Here is an 18223-nt window from a genome sequence, read left to right as displayed (position 1 = left end):
CCAGGAGGAGAGACGAGCCGATGGACGGAGCATAACCAAGGAAAGAGCGAAACGAGCGAGGGCCTCTTTTGGATCATCAAACGCGTGTAACTCCGCTGTTACGGCACTGTTTCGAAAAACTCTCACGGCTACGTGTTCGTTGTAGACTCGTGCACAACTGCAACACCACAACGGAATTTCGACCCTTGGGTGGTTTAGGGGCCCTTTAACGTTTTTTTTTCTTCTGTTACCTGCGAACCGAACGCCACACGTGTTAGATGCAACAGAAATATTCAACTTATTCTTATATTAACAAAATCTTCATGGACATCTTATGTGCTTGATAAAATGTCGTTTATCTTAAGAGGCATCCGTGTATTCACTGTAACGAAGCTGTAATTGTAATCAAACGCGGTATTTTCTCAGTGATAGTATGCATAGCTTTGGTACGTACGCGAGGCCAGCCTAGATGAGTCAACGTTTTCTTGTACACAGCTTCGCTGCAGCAGAAAAAAAGATTGTAAAGTGAGTTTCGTTGCATGCAGTAACGTTTTAAGGCGGCACATTATAACGTGACTTCTCAAAAAAAAAGAAAATATTGGCTTTTTTTTTTATGTACTGTACCTCTTTTGAAATGATATGTTGATTATTTGAATTACCTTTATGAACGATGTGCTCATCTGTTCATAGCTCTTTACCTTTGTTCCGCGGTAATTCTTTTTCTTCATGAAGTCTAAAATTGCTTTCAGTTTGATTGCTTTTAATTCCAGTGAGCACGGACTCTCGGGTCTTTTTTTTACCCTTGTGATAACATTGTTCGTTTTTACTTCTATGGCTGCACAGCCGACGAGAAGCATCTCGTGCCCTTGATGCTAAAATGGTGTGGCCTTCAAACAATAATAATAATAATATAAACCTATAACATGATCGACTAGCTTCCCGAATCCCTTAACTGGCTTGCTCTATAAGAATAGTACTCCCAGAGCAGTGGCGTAGCCAGGAATTTTGTTCGGGGGGGGCTCACGTTGCAGCGCGACGTCCTCATAGAATTTTTAGAACGACTAAGCATATGAATAACATTTATTTATTTATTTATTTATTTATTTATTTATTTATTTATTTATTTATTTATTTATTTATTTATTTATTTATTTATTTATTATATTCTCAAAGGTCCCGTATGGGACTTTACATGAGGGGTGGGTGACATGAAAATTGCGGTATCGATGAAGGTGGATGTGCCTGAGTCTACTTCCTGGGTGGCATTTTTGAAGCGCGCGAAATCGCGGATGACTGCTGCTTCGTTCGGAAGGTCATTCCAGTCTCAGGCGGCGCGCAAAAAGAAGGACTGCTGAAATGAGGTGGTGTGGGCACGTGGCGGAATCAAAGCGTTTGGATGACTTGTGTGATGACCTTGATGGACCGGCTGGATGAAGTGGTTTTTCCCCGGGGTTGAATAAAAGAATCTGTGAAAAAGGCAGAGACGTGCAATACGACGACGAAGAGTGAGGGTAGAAAGTTTTAGCTGGGATTTGAGGGCGGAGATGCTCGAGTCGCGGGAATAATCTGAAACAATGAATCTGGTTGCTCGGTTCTCTACTGACTCAAGAATTTTGATATGATTAGTTTGGTGGGGGTCAAAGACAGCAGATGCATACTCAAGTTTTGATCTGACAATGGTTTTATAAGCGAGTAGTTTAACGGAAGGTGGTGCCATGGAAATGTTACGGCGTGTGTACCCGAGAGCGCGGTTAGCGGAGTGAATTATGTGATTTATATGGTCGCCCCAAGATAGGTCACTCGAAAGATGGACACCCAGGTATTTAATCGAGTCAGTAGCAGCTATATGACAGTTGTTGATTGTGTAAGTAGCCGGCGTGTGGTTTCGGCGACGATGGAAAGAAATTAGTAATGTTTTTTTTTTTTTCGCATTAAGGGGCATCAACCAGGTGGTACACCACTGCTGAATACGTGAGAGGTCATGCTGTAGAGGGGAGACATCGGTGGGGTTATTTATAGGGCGGTAGAGGACACAATCATCAGCAAAAAGACGGATGTTAGATTCAACGGAAAGCGGAATATCGTTAATGTATATTAGGAATAAAAGAGGCCCTAGGACGGTACCCTGGGGCACGCCGGACAAGACATGGGAGAGGTCGGAGGAGTAATCATTAACATGCACGAATTGTTTACGGTTTGTTTGGAATGCTTTAATCCAGTTAAAAACATGCCGATGAAGGTTTAGACGCGAGGTTTTTAGAAGGAGACGGGAGTGGGGTACCTTATCGAAGGCTTTTTCAAAATCTAAGAACAGTGTGTCAATTGGGATGTTACGGTCCATATGAAGGTGAATGTCGTGCAGGAATAATGTTAGTTGGGTCTCTCATGACTGATCTTTACGAAAGCCATGTTGGTTTTGGTGAAAGAAGTTTACGGATGATAAAAATATAGCAGCATGAGAAAAGATGACGTGTTCCATGATCTTTGAACAAACACTAGTGAGCGAGATTGGTCGGTAATTACCTGCAAATGAGCGGTCACCTTTCTTGAAGACCGGAATGACCTTCCCAACTCTCCAGTCTAATGGGACTTCACCTGTGTCGAGTGACTGCTGAAAAATGATTGACAGTATGGAACTGCATACATGTTTTGTATTTTTCAGAATATTGGCGTTTATGCCATCTATACCGCATGACGAAGAGTTCTTTAATTGGTTAATAACTTTTACAATTCCCTCTGAATTGAATTCAATCTTTGGCATTGGCGGAAAAGCAAAATGCGGAAAATCAGGAAGTTCGTTGTTAGGTTCGTTAGTAAAGACGGGACAAAATGCAGAGTTGACGGATGGAACGTCGCAATCGGCAACGGGGGATCCAGAAGTGTCACAAAGAGAGACTGTGGTTTTGTCGTCCGGTTTCATAATTTTCCAAAAAAGGCGTGGGTATGTACATGTATTACCATGTACATACATTGTCACTGGAATTACCATTAACATGTATTACCAGTGACAATTTGTATTAGATGTTGCAAATCACTTCTTGAATGCTGCCCTCTGTTAAGAACGAGTAAGAAATGTGTTTCTTTCGTAAAAAGATTATGTTGGCATGCCCGGAAAATCTTTCCAGGAATAGCTGTCTTCAACCGTTTCAATATTTTTTTTTGTGTGTGTGTAACAGGTACGGCAAATATCACGTAAACTTCGGAACTGCATCAGTTTTGAACTGAAGAAGCGCCTTATAACAAAAAAAAAAAATGAAGTCCACCAAGTAACCAGGACGAGATCAAATATTTTAATGTAGATTGTTTACGCAAAATGTTCATCTTTTTGCACAAATGATGCGGCCAGGGAAAAGCAAGAATGGGAAAGTACACCTCGAATACGGGCAAAACATAAGTCACCGGAAACAGTGCGCAGTATGCTTACGCAAAACTACACAAATGTACATTTAAATATGCAATCAATAAACGGAACTAAGCAATGATCACTATACATAATGCCCAACTGATATGTCCTTGGGCCAAGCTGCTGTCTCGGACGCACCATGTGGACAGAACTATAAAGGAAGAGTGCAGAAATAACGAAAGAAACTATTTCAAAACTGTTTTAAAAGTGCGAACCACTATTGTGCACTCAATATAAAAGGAGGGTTGCCGCTTCTAGTTCAAAAAGCAATGAAGAACAAAAACGACAAATGAAAGTAACAAACAATGCTGCTAGTACGGCTTCCCAATAGTTGAATTTGTTTGGTAACGCCGCGTATGCCGACCTCTCAGTGAACAAGGTGAAGCTGTCGATTGGCTGGTAATGTCCACCTGATGCCCGTATTCTTATGTTTATATTAGGTCACAGTGTTAACTGCTAAAAGGTACAAAATCCTCACGGCTTTAAAAGGTGGTGAACAATAATATTGCGTTAAAATTACGGGCTCATTGACCTGAACTATGAAACAGCAGTGTCTTTTCCTTTCGTTTGCGCTGATTTTTGTCCTGCTCGGTATCAAAAGACAAAGTTGACACGGCGAGGAAGCTTAGCGAAACGGTCAGTGACTTCCGACACGCTGATGTCGACATTTCTGTGGGCTTACAGAAGTGCCTGGCCAACCATGCGTTCCTCAGACATCGTGGAGCGTAAGTAGTTCTTAAGTAACCTCATGCTTGAAAACGTTCTCTCTGAGCTGGCAGTGGTCACTGGAAGGGTGACTAGAATCTGGAGTAGCTTGTACACAGTCGGATAGAACCTGCTGTCGCAATGAGAGAGTGCATCGGTTCCAGTACGGGGGCGCTGGTTTGCTGTTTGTTCGCCCACTTTGTCCACCATAGTCGCAGTTCTCCAAAACCAGCCCTCGTTTCGACGTCATGCGCAAAAACGGTCAGGAGATTTTCTGCTCCTTTCTCCCGATCATCTTGCATTGGTGGTATTGCGGATGGTACAATTATTGAAAAGTCCTTTAGAAGTGCCCTGTGTTTTTCGAACCGTTGGTTTAACTGGGCTAGTACGTGGTCCATGAACGGAATGAACAGGGTTCTGCGAAAATATTCTTCCACGCTTTCGAATGCATTGCTCACAAGGTTTTGCTTCCGGACACCGGCTCGACGGCTGGTGATCTCCACATTCAGTTTTTCTGATAATGCCTGCACTTGTGCAAATATTTTTGAGAAAGAAGCATTCGCGTTCTTGCGGTCATTTTCATTTGTCTGCTGTACCGCTTCTATGTTGTCAATGGCAGCGCTCATGTCGATACTCCTAGTCTGCAGCTTCTTTGACAGTGGCAAAGTCAGTGCCAACACGTGCTCCGTCACATGCAGGCTTACAAGGAATGCTGGTGACAAGAGTGCCAACATTAGACTCTTTGCCTGCACTGGACTTTCGCCATTTCCGTTAAACATAATCTCCTCTAGTGTTGCAATCAACGGCTCAAAGAGGCTCACAAATGAAAGCACAACATCGTGCTTCTCGGCCCAGCGCGTTTCGCATAGTCCCAAAAGGCGCTGCCTTGCAGACTCCAGGACAGCTCAAACTTATCATTTTACGCAAAACGTGTGAGCGGCTAGAAGATTTACGGGAAAAGGCTGACGTCGCCTTCAGAGTCCCAAAACAGTTTCGGATGTCTGTGATGGAGCATGCCACACACACAACTAGATGTGTGTGCCGCACACACAATGCCGCACACACAACGCATGCCGCATGCCGCACACACAATGCGCAGTGAGTACATAGAGTGCGGCTGGATATTTCTCACGAACAGCATGAACACCATTCGTTTTGCCGGCCATCGAACTTGCATCATCGTAGCCTTGACCACAGAGATGCTGCATGTTAATTACCATTTCTTTAAGGAGCCTTATGATGGTGTCGGCGAGGATCCGGCCATTTGGTCGTGAAATGGCACAAAGCCTATAAGAACACTTCTTCGATTCCGTTCGCATCCTTATTAAGGTACCTTGCACAAACAGTAAGCTGCTCGATACCAGCAACATCCGTCGTTTCATCAGCAAGTACGGAGAAGCAGCCTGCAGCGTTTACTTTTGCGACTAGGCCCTTGATGATTGCAGCAGAGATTTCTATAATGTGGTTTTGTACATCTGGACTAAAATATGAGGCCTTATTTGGGCAACTTTCCAAATGCTTTTTTAGATCTGTGTCGCCACAATCCGCGCGCATGCGAAGCAGCGCTCTGAAGTTGCCTGTATCTGTAGAGGAGACTGTGCTTGAATCCATGAGACCACTGTCACTATGTCCACGGAGAGCCACACCTTGCCGCCCGCAAAAGAGAACTGTCTCAACAATAGGCTGTAACTTCCCTCGGGTCTCTCTTATTTGAATTTGCCTGCCATGGTCCAGTTGATCAACAACACTGGGCACACATCCTGAGAAGGTTTGAAGAAAACTAGCGTCAGTGTGATATTTAGTGACTTCGTGTGCACCGAAGACTTCGAGCGCGTGCTTCCACTTTTGAAATGGCTTGGATACGAGGGCCTTAGTGCGCGCATGTTGGCCCTTGCCAATCTCACTTCTGCTAAAAAGGACACACACTCGGCAAAACGCACCCTCTTGAAGCGCTGAGTAGCTAAGCCATCGGTACCTGTCCAGGCAAGCCACGTAAACCTTCGTTTCTGCTTAAAATCGTTCATAGACTTCAACATATAGCATGGCGGAGGAATGCAAGGAGAAGCTAGCAGTTGATGTTTTGTGTCATCATCCACTTTTGAGCCATCTGTGTAGAGCCCGATATCAAACTTGCTTCTGCTAACATTTTGAGGGTCAGAAAAAGATAAATAATTAAATAAATGATAATCAGGCTGAAGCCCAATAAATCCCACCAGCCGGGTGACGCCGCTGGTTGGTGGTGTATGAGAGCCCGAAAAATTTCGGGGGGGGCTGAAGCCCCATAAGCCCCCCCCCCTGGCTACGCCCCTGTCCCAGAGTGCCAATAATTAGTACACACTTGTTATGTCAACATATATACTGTATTACTCGATACGAATGTTCTGTTTTCATATAGTAGTGTTCCATCCAGGGGCGTAGCCAGAAATTTTTTTCGGGGGGGGGGGGGGGGGGTTCAACCATACTTTATGTATGTTCGCGCGTGGGTTTGTATGTGTGCGTGCCTATATACGCGAGCAAAACTGAAAAGTTTCGGGGGGGAGGGTTTGAACCCCCCCCCCCCCCCCTTGGCTACGCCCCTGGTTCCATCGTCTGTACTGCAATCTATTCTCTCAGTAATCAGAATCAGAAAGCGTCAGCGAGGTGAGCTGTATGCCGGCTCAACTACAAGTTCTCTGAGCACAATATAGTAAAGGGAAAGCCGACTTACTAGCACGGCAAATAACAGGCGCACGGCAGCTGGTGCAGGGCGTACAATCGCTTCAGATCCGCCACGCATGCCTCCGACTGGCATTCTGCGCGAGATACAGAGATTACGCGAGAAGGTATAGCTAGAATTCCAACAAATTCCCACAGCCAGCAGGACCCATCTTTCGCTAAATGCGAGGGTTAGGCTTAGCTATAGCTAGGCCTAAGTGTACGGAACCATGCAGGAGCGAATGCGTCCTCTAAGAAAACTATGCCGCAACGCAATCAAGCTTTATATTTTTTAATAATAGCCTTTGCACAAGCTGAATCTTTTCATATACAATTCATTTCTGAGTACTAACCTAAAGAAATACTTTTCGGATACTGTGCAAATCTGCAATCAGGAACCTCTGTAAATCTGCTTATATCAACGTATAAGGTCAATACGCACCGCTTCCGCTGCAGCAGCGCTCCACTCCGGTAATGTTGAAGGTTCGCACGCTGTAGTCCATGCATCCGCACCGCTTCACTATGGTCAGCTGCAGGCACGCCGCCAGGCACTTCTACGTCACACGCGGGAAGAATGATCGAGCGAGCAAATATGAAAGGTCGAGCTCGAGCAAGTTGTGTGTTCAAACTGTTGGTACAAGTGCTTCAAGCATTAGATGTTAGGAAATCTCGAAATGTGTGGAACTATTTCCGGTTTAATTATTTGATTATCTATCAAAGGATGCTGCGTATAAGGTTGTGAGATCGTGTCTATTTGCCGAGTTCCATTCATCCGACTCCTAATAACCTATAGCTTCACTCGTGCCAGCGCAGCGTCCTTAGCGCACAACTGGTCACTCGAAGGCGCGGCTCCGTCTTTTGCTTTGTTTTGTCGCCTATAGGGGAAACTGGCTCATACCCACGAGGGGAATTGGCCGCACTGTCGGTTGTAAAGGGAAATGGCTGAAAAAAATATTAAATAAAGCATTGCTAATCGCTATTTAACATCAAAAAGAAAGAGGAGGACGAAACACGACGTACATAAGTATAGCATAATAGCTGCTCATTCAAAGAGAAACAACTAAAACATTTTAAAAAGATGTTTGGTAGCACTAGCAGCGTAATCTTACGGATGCTTCAACGAATTTGCGTAGCGCAGTCAGGCTAGCACTGCGGCTTGCACCAAACTGATACGCTCCAAACGACAACAGGTTTGAAGTAGCGTACGTCAAACCCAGCTTACCAATCGGCATTTCAAGAAATATTCTGCGGAGGGAGGCAAAGGGGCGGCATGAGAGAAGAAAGTGATGTGTCGTTTTTGGTTCATTTCAAACTGTACAGAGGTTACGTAATGAGAAACTGGATTTGTGAAGATAAACATTTTGCCGGGGAACTCCAGAGCGGAAGCTTGTGATAGCCACCTCGCATTGACGTGAAAGGAATTTGGTGGTGTTCCATGGGAACTGTAAGTCCCGGTAATCCTCGTATTGGATGAGAGCTGTTTCAGTGCTTTTTTAAAAATAGCAGGCTGCCCCGTTTGTTGTTGTCGGTCTCTACTATACGCGTTAGAAATAACGTGCAACTTTTTGTTTTCTTTTTTAATGGAAGGTAGAGCTCTTCATACGACCGAGCCTCTCGAATTCCTGTGCAAAAGAATGAAGAAAAACGAGGATAAATCAGGATTGAAGTAGCATTACATTTAAAGCAGTGTGGACATCACTGTAACGCAAGTTGTAAGCGCCATGTGCAATGGGAACCATGCTTGATCATTTGGTCCAGCCATTACAAACTTTCGTTTAGACTGAAATAAAGGTTGTGGGTGGGAGGATGCAATTGGTTGGCAAGTTCAGGGTGGGCATCAAGTGGTTCGCAAGTTCAGATGCACGCCCAAATGCTACTAATGGCCGAACCGTAACTGGACTGTCCCAATCGCCATTGCAAATGCCAGGCTGAGCTCGCCTACAGCAAGCTTCATTGCCACCATGGCACCACCGTTACACCTGCTGAATGCGAAAGAAATTATTTCCGGGTATCACCTCCCGCGTGTAGCTGGTCTGAGTGAAGAGTATCTCCTTGTACCCCGGTGGCCAGTCATGGCGGCAGGGCTCCGGGTACGGAGGCTCCAGCCTCTGTAGCGTCGTCTGCAAAAAACATTAAAACAATAGTGCAGCTATTTCCACGCCGTCAAAACTCTCGGACAGCGAGCGAAGCTGTAAGCGCGCGAGTGTATGTGACTGGCTAGCGAGATCACGTGGTGTCGTAAATCCACCGCTAGGTTTGAAATACGCGCGCTTACGCTTGATTGGGCAAAGCGAGATCACGTGGCCTGCGGGCTCGGGCAATGGCGTTTCAGCGAACGCCTCGCGTCTCGTGATTTGCTGCTGGCGCAGCCGGAATCCTGCCAAGTGTGCGCTCCCTGCGATCTACATGACCCTCTTGCACGCCCAGATGCCTTGCCTTGTTTTATTACAGTTAATATATGCCTTTAATTATTGTAATTAATGAAAGCGCGAATTGCTTTGCCGGTATTTTGTTCAAAAGGGTACACTGATGGGCTAGTTGGTAGTACATAATTCAAGCAGTAACGCAAAGACTCATACGGACGGCGATAGAGCAAGATGGGACACAGCGCGCTGTGTTCGCCGTCCGTGTTATTCTTTGCGCTAATGCCTTAATTATGTACGGTATTTTGTGCCGAAATTCATCATCATCATCATTTCGTTTTTTTTATCCACTCCCCTTCTGTTCACACCACCTGCGTGACTACTACTACTACTACTACTACTACTACTACTACTACTACTACTACTACTACTACTACTACTACTACTACTACTACTACTACTACTACTACTCCCACTACTACTACTACTACTAGCTCATATCTGCGCAATGGTACCGTGGTATTGGCATGTGAACCACCAGAATTTAAATGAACAGTCATGCTCTCACACTTGACCGCTTCCATATAATGCTCGCATGTGCAGGCAACCTAACGGGGGCGAGCTTTTCAGAAAAGAACACTGGTGATACCAAACGTAAGACAACTGATGCTACATATTGCAGAGTGATCCCACGGTGACTCATCCCGAGTGCACTTGGCGCACATACCTTGGCAAGTCGCAAGTACGATGCGAACTCCGGTGGTATGTGCACTCCGTTGCGGTTATAGTCCGCCTCCACTCCCGGTTCGTGTATCATGACCTTGAAGCCGACCTCTGTCGACAGAGGCAGATATTCTTCGATCTCGGTGTCCAGTACCATGTGGAGACCTGTTTGTCATAAAGGAACTGAATGATTGAATTTGATTTGGCACGAAATTTGTCGTCCCTGAATACGTCTCTTTGACGGCCTATCAAGATAAGCATTTGGGAAACGAAAACGAAAAGAAAAAAGACAAACTGATCAGATGCCGGAAAGCAGACAGGTAGTGTATGACAGAATCAACAGCTCGCAACACAATGTGTAAGAGGGGCAGTGGCTTAGCCAGGGGTGTTCACCCCCCCTCCCCCATCTCCCCGAAATTTTTCAATTTTGCATACGCGTACGCATACAAACGCACGCACGAACATACATAAAGTATGGTTCAATACCCTTCCCCCCCAAAAAAAATTAATAAATTTCTGGCTACGCTACTGAAGAGGGGGAATGTACATAGACGTGCGCAGGGTTCCCCTTTAGGGGGGGGGGGGCGAAAGTTCATCGCGGAGCTCCCCCTCCCCATTAAGCCAATTTATGGGGCAGACTTTGCGCCCCCCTCTTCTTAGGTGACTAAAAGGGGGGGGGGGGCTCTGCCCCCTCCCCCCCCTCTGCGCACGCCTATGGGAATATATATACTAGTGACAGGCGGCCGTGACGATAAAGAAGGCTCCAGCAGGATCTGCAATACGGCACTGTTTATTTGGGCGAGCCTGTGCCGGGAAAATGAAAGGTCAAGTACAAACAAATCAAGCCATGGGCGTCGGCAGCAGGGTGCAAAAGGGGCATTTGCCCCCACCCAAGCTACACAGCCCCCCTTTCCCCCAACCGCGATGCAACGCGGATTTGCACTCCCCATAAGACAAAATCCTACCGACGCCCATGATTCAAGCTGTATACTGATAGCGACGAACAGAGCGTCGGCCGTCGGTCATCTGATCTGTGGTTAAGGCGCGTCGACATTTATACATGCGGCATCGAAGGTTCTAGCGTTATCGCTGGTGCTCGCGAAAGCTCTATAGAATAAACTTGACTATTCGCGTCCTGTGCGTTATCTTAACAAAATGATCTCAAACAATCGCGAAGCTTCCCAAACATTGCTGCGCGATCTGCGCCGAGCATTGATAACAATTTTCGTGGGTGAAACTCGAACACATCAAAATGAGACAATAAACGCGCGTGCCAATAGCTACATTGCCTTATGCGTCAGCGCACGCGCGAAAATACGCACGCACAGACACTTTCTATTCTAGAAAAAAGTTTTCGGCTGCTTTGACATAGAATGGTTTCTTTTTTCTATACAGATAATGCTGAAAGTTGAGCTCGTTGATTTTTACTTCAATACATTTTACCAGCGAGAATAAGATGGCTTTCAAAGATGTATTTCACCTTCGCGTCTTCGTATGCATAAGGGACCGGGTAAATATTGACATCGTTCGAGTAGTGTGAGACATGTCAAAAGCAAAAGGCAGCCGTCCATTGGGTCTGCTAAGTGGGTGCTATTGTGGACACTTGTCAAATTCCTCCAGATTGTCAAATTTCATAATGCCGGCATTCTAAGCCAATCAGAGATGCCGTACCAGCCCTCTGGGCCAATCAGAGTTGATCAATGGTGGAATTTGACAACATGGCCGAATTCGGCAATGTCCAGGATATCGCCCAGGCTTGCATCCAAAACGGGGGTGAATGGGAGGGCTCGTAGATATGTGGGAGGGTAAGGCGAGCGCACCCCCGCCTCCCACTCCCAATCCCTTACGCCGCTGGTCAGCGCTTAAACACGCCGTATAATTGCGGCAAGATGCGTTGCCGTTACACCCTCTAAAGTGGAAACGTCCGAAACAAAAGCGGAAAAACAGAAAAAAAGAATGGAAGAAAACGGCAAAAAAAAGATGGTTGATCCCTCTGTCATAGGAATCGGTATAACACGAAAGTGAAACGTGTCGTCACAGAAGTAGTTTATTGTTTTAGTGCATTGGTGTATCAGAGCTTGTATAATGTCTAGTGTTTTGCTGACGTAATTCCGCGACGGAAATACGTCAGCAAAATGACGTACTTCCGTGGCGGAAATACGTCATGAAAATCTTGGTGGATCCCGGCATAAAACACTTTCGTGTCAAAAAAGCCCGCCTGGTTTCAGCCGCAGGAGTTTTTCCTTCCGTCGCACTTACCGCTGAAGATGTCGTCCCGGTCTTCCGGGGCGATGGAAAACCCGTGCCTGAAGTTGAAACAGTAGCAGGTGCCGTAACGCCCGTAGGGAATTGCGTAGAGGAGACTGTAAACGAGGTAAAACAAAGGGGAATATATTTAGATATTAATTAATTAATTAATTAATTAAGGTGGAAGAGTGCCTCATCAGACGCTAGCCGAGGTGTGCGGTACCAAAACCCAATTGACTGCAATAGAAATGCGAATAATATAAATCAGGGTTCGAGACGGAATCGAACTGCGTGGGAGTCGCGCAGTTAGATTCAACCAAATTCAAAGGCGAAAGCCGTTGAACTTGGTTGAATTTCATTAAGCCAGAATAATGACTAGGGGCCGCGTTTTCTGTATCTCAAAGCTGCGATGGTTTCTTCGCAAGAACTTCAATACTCCCATTTTGACATAACCGCCTAACTTCACTAATTAAGAAGTTAATTAATTTAGCCACCCTAATTACCGTCTCAAATGACGTCGTTAGCCATCTTAAGATACCTGCGGCTGCAGAAGTAATTGTGGACACAGCGATCAAGTATCGCAATCGCATTTCCCTGAGCTTTGTATATTTCGGACACATTTCTTGAAACACTAAGCACTATTTAAAAAAAAGAGGAGCGTCGTTACGCGAAGCACACCTATAGTGCATATTGTTCCCAATATACTCTAGAGCCACTACTAATTTTTCGTTAATGAGGCTTAGTGCATTATTCATAATTATGCTTCTAGCTTGACAAATACTGACCTAATCATTAATATGTCAATGAGGCATATGAAGGACTGGTCAAATGACATCTAACTGCGCTGTTTTCAACAACGTACTAATTGCGTGCTCGCTTTTTTTGGCTAATAAAGAAAGCCCGCAAAATCGTAAAATTACGCGTGACTATAGATTGCGCCGCGCATAAGGCACCCTATCGCGCATCAGGAAGCAGCGCCCTCAAACAGGATCACAGTGAGGTACCGAGTCAAGACTACGCTCCCACCCTTTGCCGGTGGGAGCGTAGTCACGTGTGACTACTTTTCACATTTCGCCGTGTGTGTGTGTGTGTGTGTGTGTGTGTGTGTGTGTGTGTGTGTGTGTGTGTGTGTGTGTGTGTGTGTGTGTGTGTGTGTGTGTGTGTGTGTGTGTGTGTGTGTGTGTGTGTGTGTGTGTGTGTGTGTGTGTGTACACTTCGAGATCCGCGACAACATCGAGCAGCGCACCTGCTATTGCGGCAGTCGAGGTCTCCGAAGCTGCACTCGAGGAACAAGTGTTCGAGTTGGTGTCCCATGCGCAGTGCCATCCCTGTGTCCCTCCGCTGCATTCGCATCACCCACTGCGTGAAGTTCTCCACCTCCTTCAGTACCTCCTCGCTCATCTGCGATTAACAAATAAAATATAGTTTAAAGAAAGAAGGGGGGGGGGGAGTCCCGTAAAAGCGGAAATGGTTCCCGAGTGATACCTCTGTACTTGACGTTGGTATCTTCACTGACATAACGCGCCTTGGTACCTTATTAGGGCGAAAGCTTTAGATGCCTCATCAAACGCGAAAATTGACCGGCACCGGCGTCCCGCGTCCGCGGCGTCGACACGAGTGATTAAAAAAAAACAAAGAAAAATTGGCCGCTATCCCGCCCTGCGAATGCGAATGTCGAGCGAAGCTGTATCAAATACCGCACATGCTGTTGGGGGGTTATGTGGGGCTACGTTTTATTAATACTTTAGAGCAGGGTCGGGAACCTTTTCAGGCGGAGGACCGAGTTTCATGAAACCGACACCATAATGACGTCAGTTTGTTAACCTCACCTCCATTGTACTTCAGCCCGTGAGGCGAGTCAAAGTATAACCAACTTCACTTTGGGTTCACAACAACGAAACACACATGTAAGCGAACGTTCCCTGTCCATAACAGCGCTACGACCATGAGCGTGCGCATGGGGAGGGGGGTGGGGGGCTAATTATTCTGAGGGACAATAAAGAGAGAAACGATTTTTCTCGTATTAGTAAATTACTCTTTCACAATACCAAAATCACCAGGCTTGTCGCGAGAAGGCACTTGGTAAGCGAGAAAACGCGCGAAAAGAAAATGCGGGTGGCGACGCCACCTTGAAGCTTCCGCACCAATCACCGTGACGTCATAGATTTTGGACGCGCCTGCTAGCGCCTACGTAGTTCCTAATTGGCAAAAACGAAGTTCATTGTCATCTGAGGGGGCCAGAGACATATCGTACAAAGTTTCAGGAAGTATCGTTCGGCCAATGTCGCCAAAGTACGAAAAAAAAAAGAACGCTTTGAAGTCCGTGACGTCACTTGCGGAGATTTCGGCGCGAAACTTAAAAATGAAACGTGGACCTTGATTTTCATCTTCTATTACTAAACCTATAGTGGCGAAATTAACGACAGTAGAGTTTTCAATGTGTAATTGATCAATCTAAATTGATTACTTCCCATCCCCAGCTCCGGGAAGCCAGGGACCATTGGCAGACTGTTGTAAGAGGCACGCAATCGCTTCAGTTTCGTTTTTGCATCCATTACGAAGCTGGTTTTCTTTCGGACTCGGCCATTTCGGGGGAAGTGGGGGGGGGGGGGGTGTTGTGGTAATAGTAGCCCCCTCCTCCTCCTAATGGGGAACCCTGCGCACGCCTGTCATTAACAGCCCTACGAAAAAAAAAAACGCAGCTCCCCTAATGTGAAACCTGAAGTAGTGCGTAGCACGGGCACCCAGCGTTTCCCGTTCGTAGAGTTCCCACTGCCCCGTTTACCGAACCGTCGATGACGTCACTGTTTGAGCTAAACATGTAGGGTATTCCCCGGCACGAATAGAATCTTGTCAAGGAGAATCGCAAACTCGGTGTGCAACGTGCACACTATTTTCTGATGCGCTTTATCGACTTCCTGCTTGTTACGGCAGTTGAGATACGTGTCGTCTGCAGCGAGTTCCGTCAGATTGTTTCCCTGTTCAGATGTAGCGACCAAGCGCCGGCGAAGTTCAAGTCGGAGGAGCCATCGTGCTTTAGGCGAGGTGGTGGCGCCATCAATTGCGCGGCACGGGAGTCAGTCGCATGTTTCCGAAGCGTTTTTGGAAATTTTAAGTTAATTATTGCGATTATATACTTCTTGGTTATTTCTGTTAATTATATTATTTTAGACCTTGCGCGTTCGCTCATTTTAACCCAGTTTTGAGCATTGCTAGCTTTGCTATGGCCTGTATTGACCGTTTTACTGTGAGCGTGATCACAACACGTGAGATGCATGGACGGACGACAAACCGGGCCTCTAAAGTGCTGCGCACTTAGAATGCTTACCCAGACGTCTTCTATAGGTCTTCCGTTGCAGAGCCGCTTCCTCCAGTACGCAGTGCCGTTCTGGGCCTCCAAGGTCTTGTCCTTGCCGTCACAGAGTACGGATTTCCGCATCGGGTTCATGTTGCAGACGGTGATGGCGGGCAGCGGCAGTTCGCCCTCTATCTCGGATAGTTCGATGTCTATCGCGACGTGTCGCTCCAGGTACTCGGATACGGTCCTGAGCGCGCATGAAAACGTAACGTGGGAAATGTACGTGCGATGCATATGTGACACCACTGCATATGTTAATTGTCATCGATAGCGAAATCAACTGCTGACCCGTAGGTCGCGGTATCGAATCCCGGCTGCGGCGGCCGCATTTTCGACGGATACGAAAATGCTAGAGAGCCCGTGTACTTAGATTTAGGTGCACGTTAAAGAACCTCCGGTGGTCGAAATTTCCAGAGCCCTCCACTACGGCGTCTCTCATAATCATATCGTGGTTTTGCGACGTAAAACCCCAACAATTATTATGATAGCGAAACCATGACAGAATATTAGATTAGGAGGACGAAGGGATAGATGAAAATTTTAATCGTGAAAAAAATTAAAAAGCGGTAAAATTGGAAACGGAATTTTACGAGGTCTGCGCAAACGCCTAGTGAACCGTGGGTTTAAGGAGCGAATATTTCTTGATATTCTTCCATCTTGCCTTGTCTAGATTCCTATAATTTGCGCCTTGAAGGCTGTCGATATCAGCTTCCATTCAGCAATTATAACGTGCTATTCACAGATTTCCTTGTATTTGACACTTGCACTAGCGTACGCGAGGTTGCAACATACCAAAAATAAATTTCATGCCATTTGCTGCAACTATAGCAAAATTTATAAGTTTTCTTCGAAAGCCTGATGTGGGCGTAGTGGGAAAATGGCATCTTTTTGAAGCAGCGTGTTTTCATCAATGTACGTTTGCTGAACTTGTAAGGAAAAGCTTTTCGCGCGTTGTGCATACAGTAACAGAGACAATCAATCAATCAATCAACCAGTCAATCAATCAATCAATCAATCAATCAATCAATCAATCAATCAATCAATTAGCCCCGATGGAAAGGAAGGTGAGGCGGAGGAGGATATTATTGGCAGCCGGCTTGACATGCAGGATTTTGGTTTGAGCTAGGCGGTGAAGATTCGTCGTAACTCGTCCTCGTCATTATGTTTATTTATGTCCGTGTTTTAGTTTGCGCCGTAAGGAGTTCTTGAAATATGAGACATGACATCCTAGAACTCGTTGAAAAGTTTGTGTGTGAAGTGTTCTTATTTATTTTATTTTTTTAGAGATATGGCTGCCCTCTCGATTCTTTTTGTTCGACTAATGCACAATACAGCATAATCTGGCTTTTCTTTCGCTGTGAGAGAGCTTCTCGATATTCCAACAGGGCGCGTCAGATATGCTGCAATACTTTATTGTTACGTACAGTCGGCCTCAAAAGTTTAGAGATCACGAGGTGTGAGAAAACTTTGAATTTCCCAGCGATATCTAAGCTGTATTCGGTCAAACTGCACATACATGGTGCTGGCGCGTTTTAGAACAGGTCGGAAATCTAAATTCAGGGCTGCATGCCCAGGGAGCGGGAACATTCAGCTTTTTATTGCGTATTGTGGTCTCTTAACTTCTGGCGCTAACTGTACCTCGGCCGCTTATAAGGAACCGCTTTATTCCAGCCGAGCTCGAGCTGCTGATTTGAAGCCATGCCGCTGATGATGAGATATACAAATGTGGATGATGTAGAAGGCATGAGAATATCTCAAATGACGATGGAGACAAAGTCAGTCATGTGTTGCGCTCACATCATTGTTTCGCGGCAGAGGGCGGGTGTGAGCGTTCCAGACGTAGACCGCTTTAGTGAACAACGCCGAGAGGAAAGTTTAATCCGCCTTTTTTTCACGATGCCACTGCGCATGCGCCATTCCCCTAGCGGAAAAGTAGCGAAACGCCCCTCAATCTCGAAGGCTTTCTTTCTGGTGATACCGGTTGTTCCGGCCCCTACCAAAAGCCTACTAAAAACAGTAGAGGGTAGCACGCGGAAATGAAAGAGGCAAAGATTGGGCGACGTACCTGGCGACGTCCCAGCACGTGAGCGCCGTGAAAACTGCGAGCATGAACGCCCAACGAGCTCGTCGACGTGCCGGAACGAAAGGGCCCATGACGATCTTCATGCCCGGAATGTGGGACCTGTACAGAAGCTCCTTTAGATGCGCGCGCATCATCGCGATCACGTGGCACTTTGCGCCAGTGTCGTGTCCCTGGTGTGTGCCGGGCGTCGCACCGGGTCGGGCACGTGACTTCGTTGGTCGTTCCACGTTAGAGGCCCCTGAGGAAACTTCGAACCTGTGCATAGGACAGAACAGCTTTAATTAAAAAAGTCTGGCGAGTTATTCGGAGATTTGGGCGATTATCCCCGCCTAGGCGTAGGCCCTTGAGCTCTTGAGCTCTGGGCGGCTTCCTCGGCCTACTGGACGGCCCAGACTTGGTCCTCGAGGGCGAAGCTGAGCCGCGTAGTCTCTCAGCGCGTTCGGTTCGAGCCTGCGTCTCCATCTGTAACTCCACCTTCCTCAATATATATATATATATATATATATATATATATATATATATATATATATATATATATATATATATGTATAATTCATTAAGCAATTTTTGCTAATCACTCAGCTCGGCGGATTGGAAAAAAGATATCCCGACGTGCTGCGTACGGCTCAGGACAATACTGGGTCAATTCGGCACGCTGAGCGCATGTG

The 18223-nt window shown here is 46.2% G+C and overlaps 1 protein-coding gene across 1 annotated transcript; it reads right to left on the bottom strand.

Annotated features, from left to right (window-relative positions):
* Window positions 1-7212: 7212 nt before the first annotated feature.
* On the bottom strand, window positions 7213-12275 carry LOC125759919 (amiloride-sensitive sodium channel subunit alpha-like). Its single transcript, XM_049419404.1, has 4 exons — window positions 12127-12275; window positions 9872-10032; window positions 8797-8901; window positions 7213-7335 (listed from the first exon to the last, which is right to left on the bottom strand). Exons 2-4 carry the CDS (start codon window positions 10022-10024, stop codon window positions 7213-7215), a joined length of 381 nt encoding a protein of 126 aa, XP_049275361.1. The 5' UTR covers window positions 10025-10032; window positions 12127-12275.
* Between the last annotated feature and the right edge of the window lie 5948 nt (window positions 12276-18223).

The sequence above is a fragment of the Rhipicephalus sanguineus genome, chromosome 9 (genome assembly GCF_013339695.2).
Source record: "Rhipicephalus sanguineus isolate Rsan-2018 chromosome 9, BIME_Rsan_1.4, whole genome shotgun sequence".
Classification (NCBI taxonomy): Eukaryota; Metazoa; Arthropoda; class Arachnida; order Ixodida; family Ixodidae; genus Rhipicephalus; species Rhipicephalus sanguineus.
This window is presented reverse-complemented; position numbering and strand designations above follow the sequence as displayed.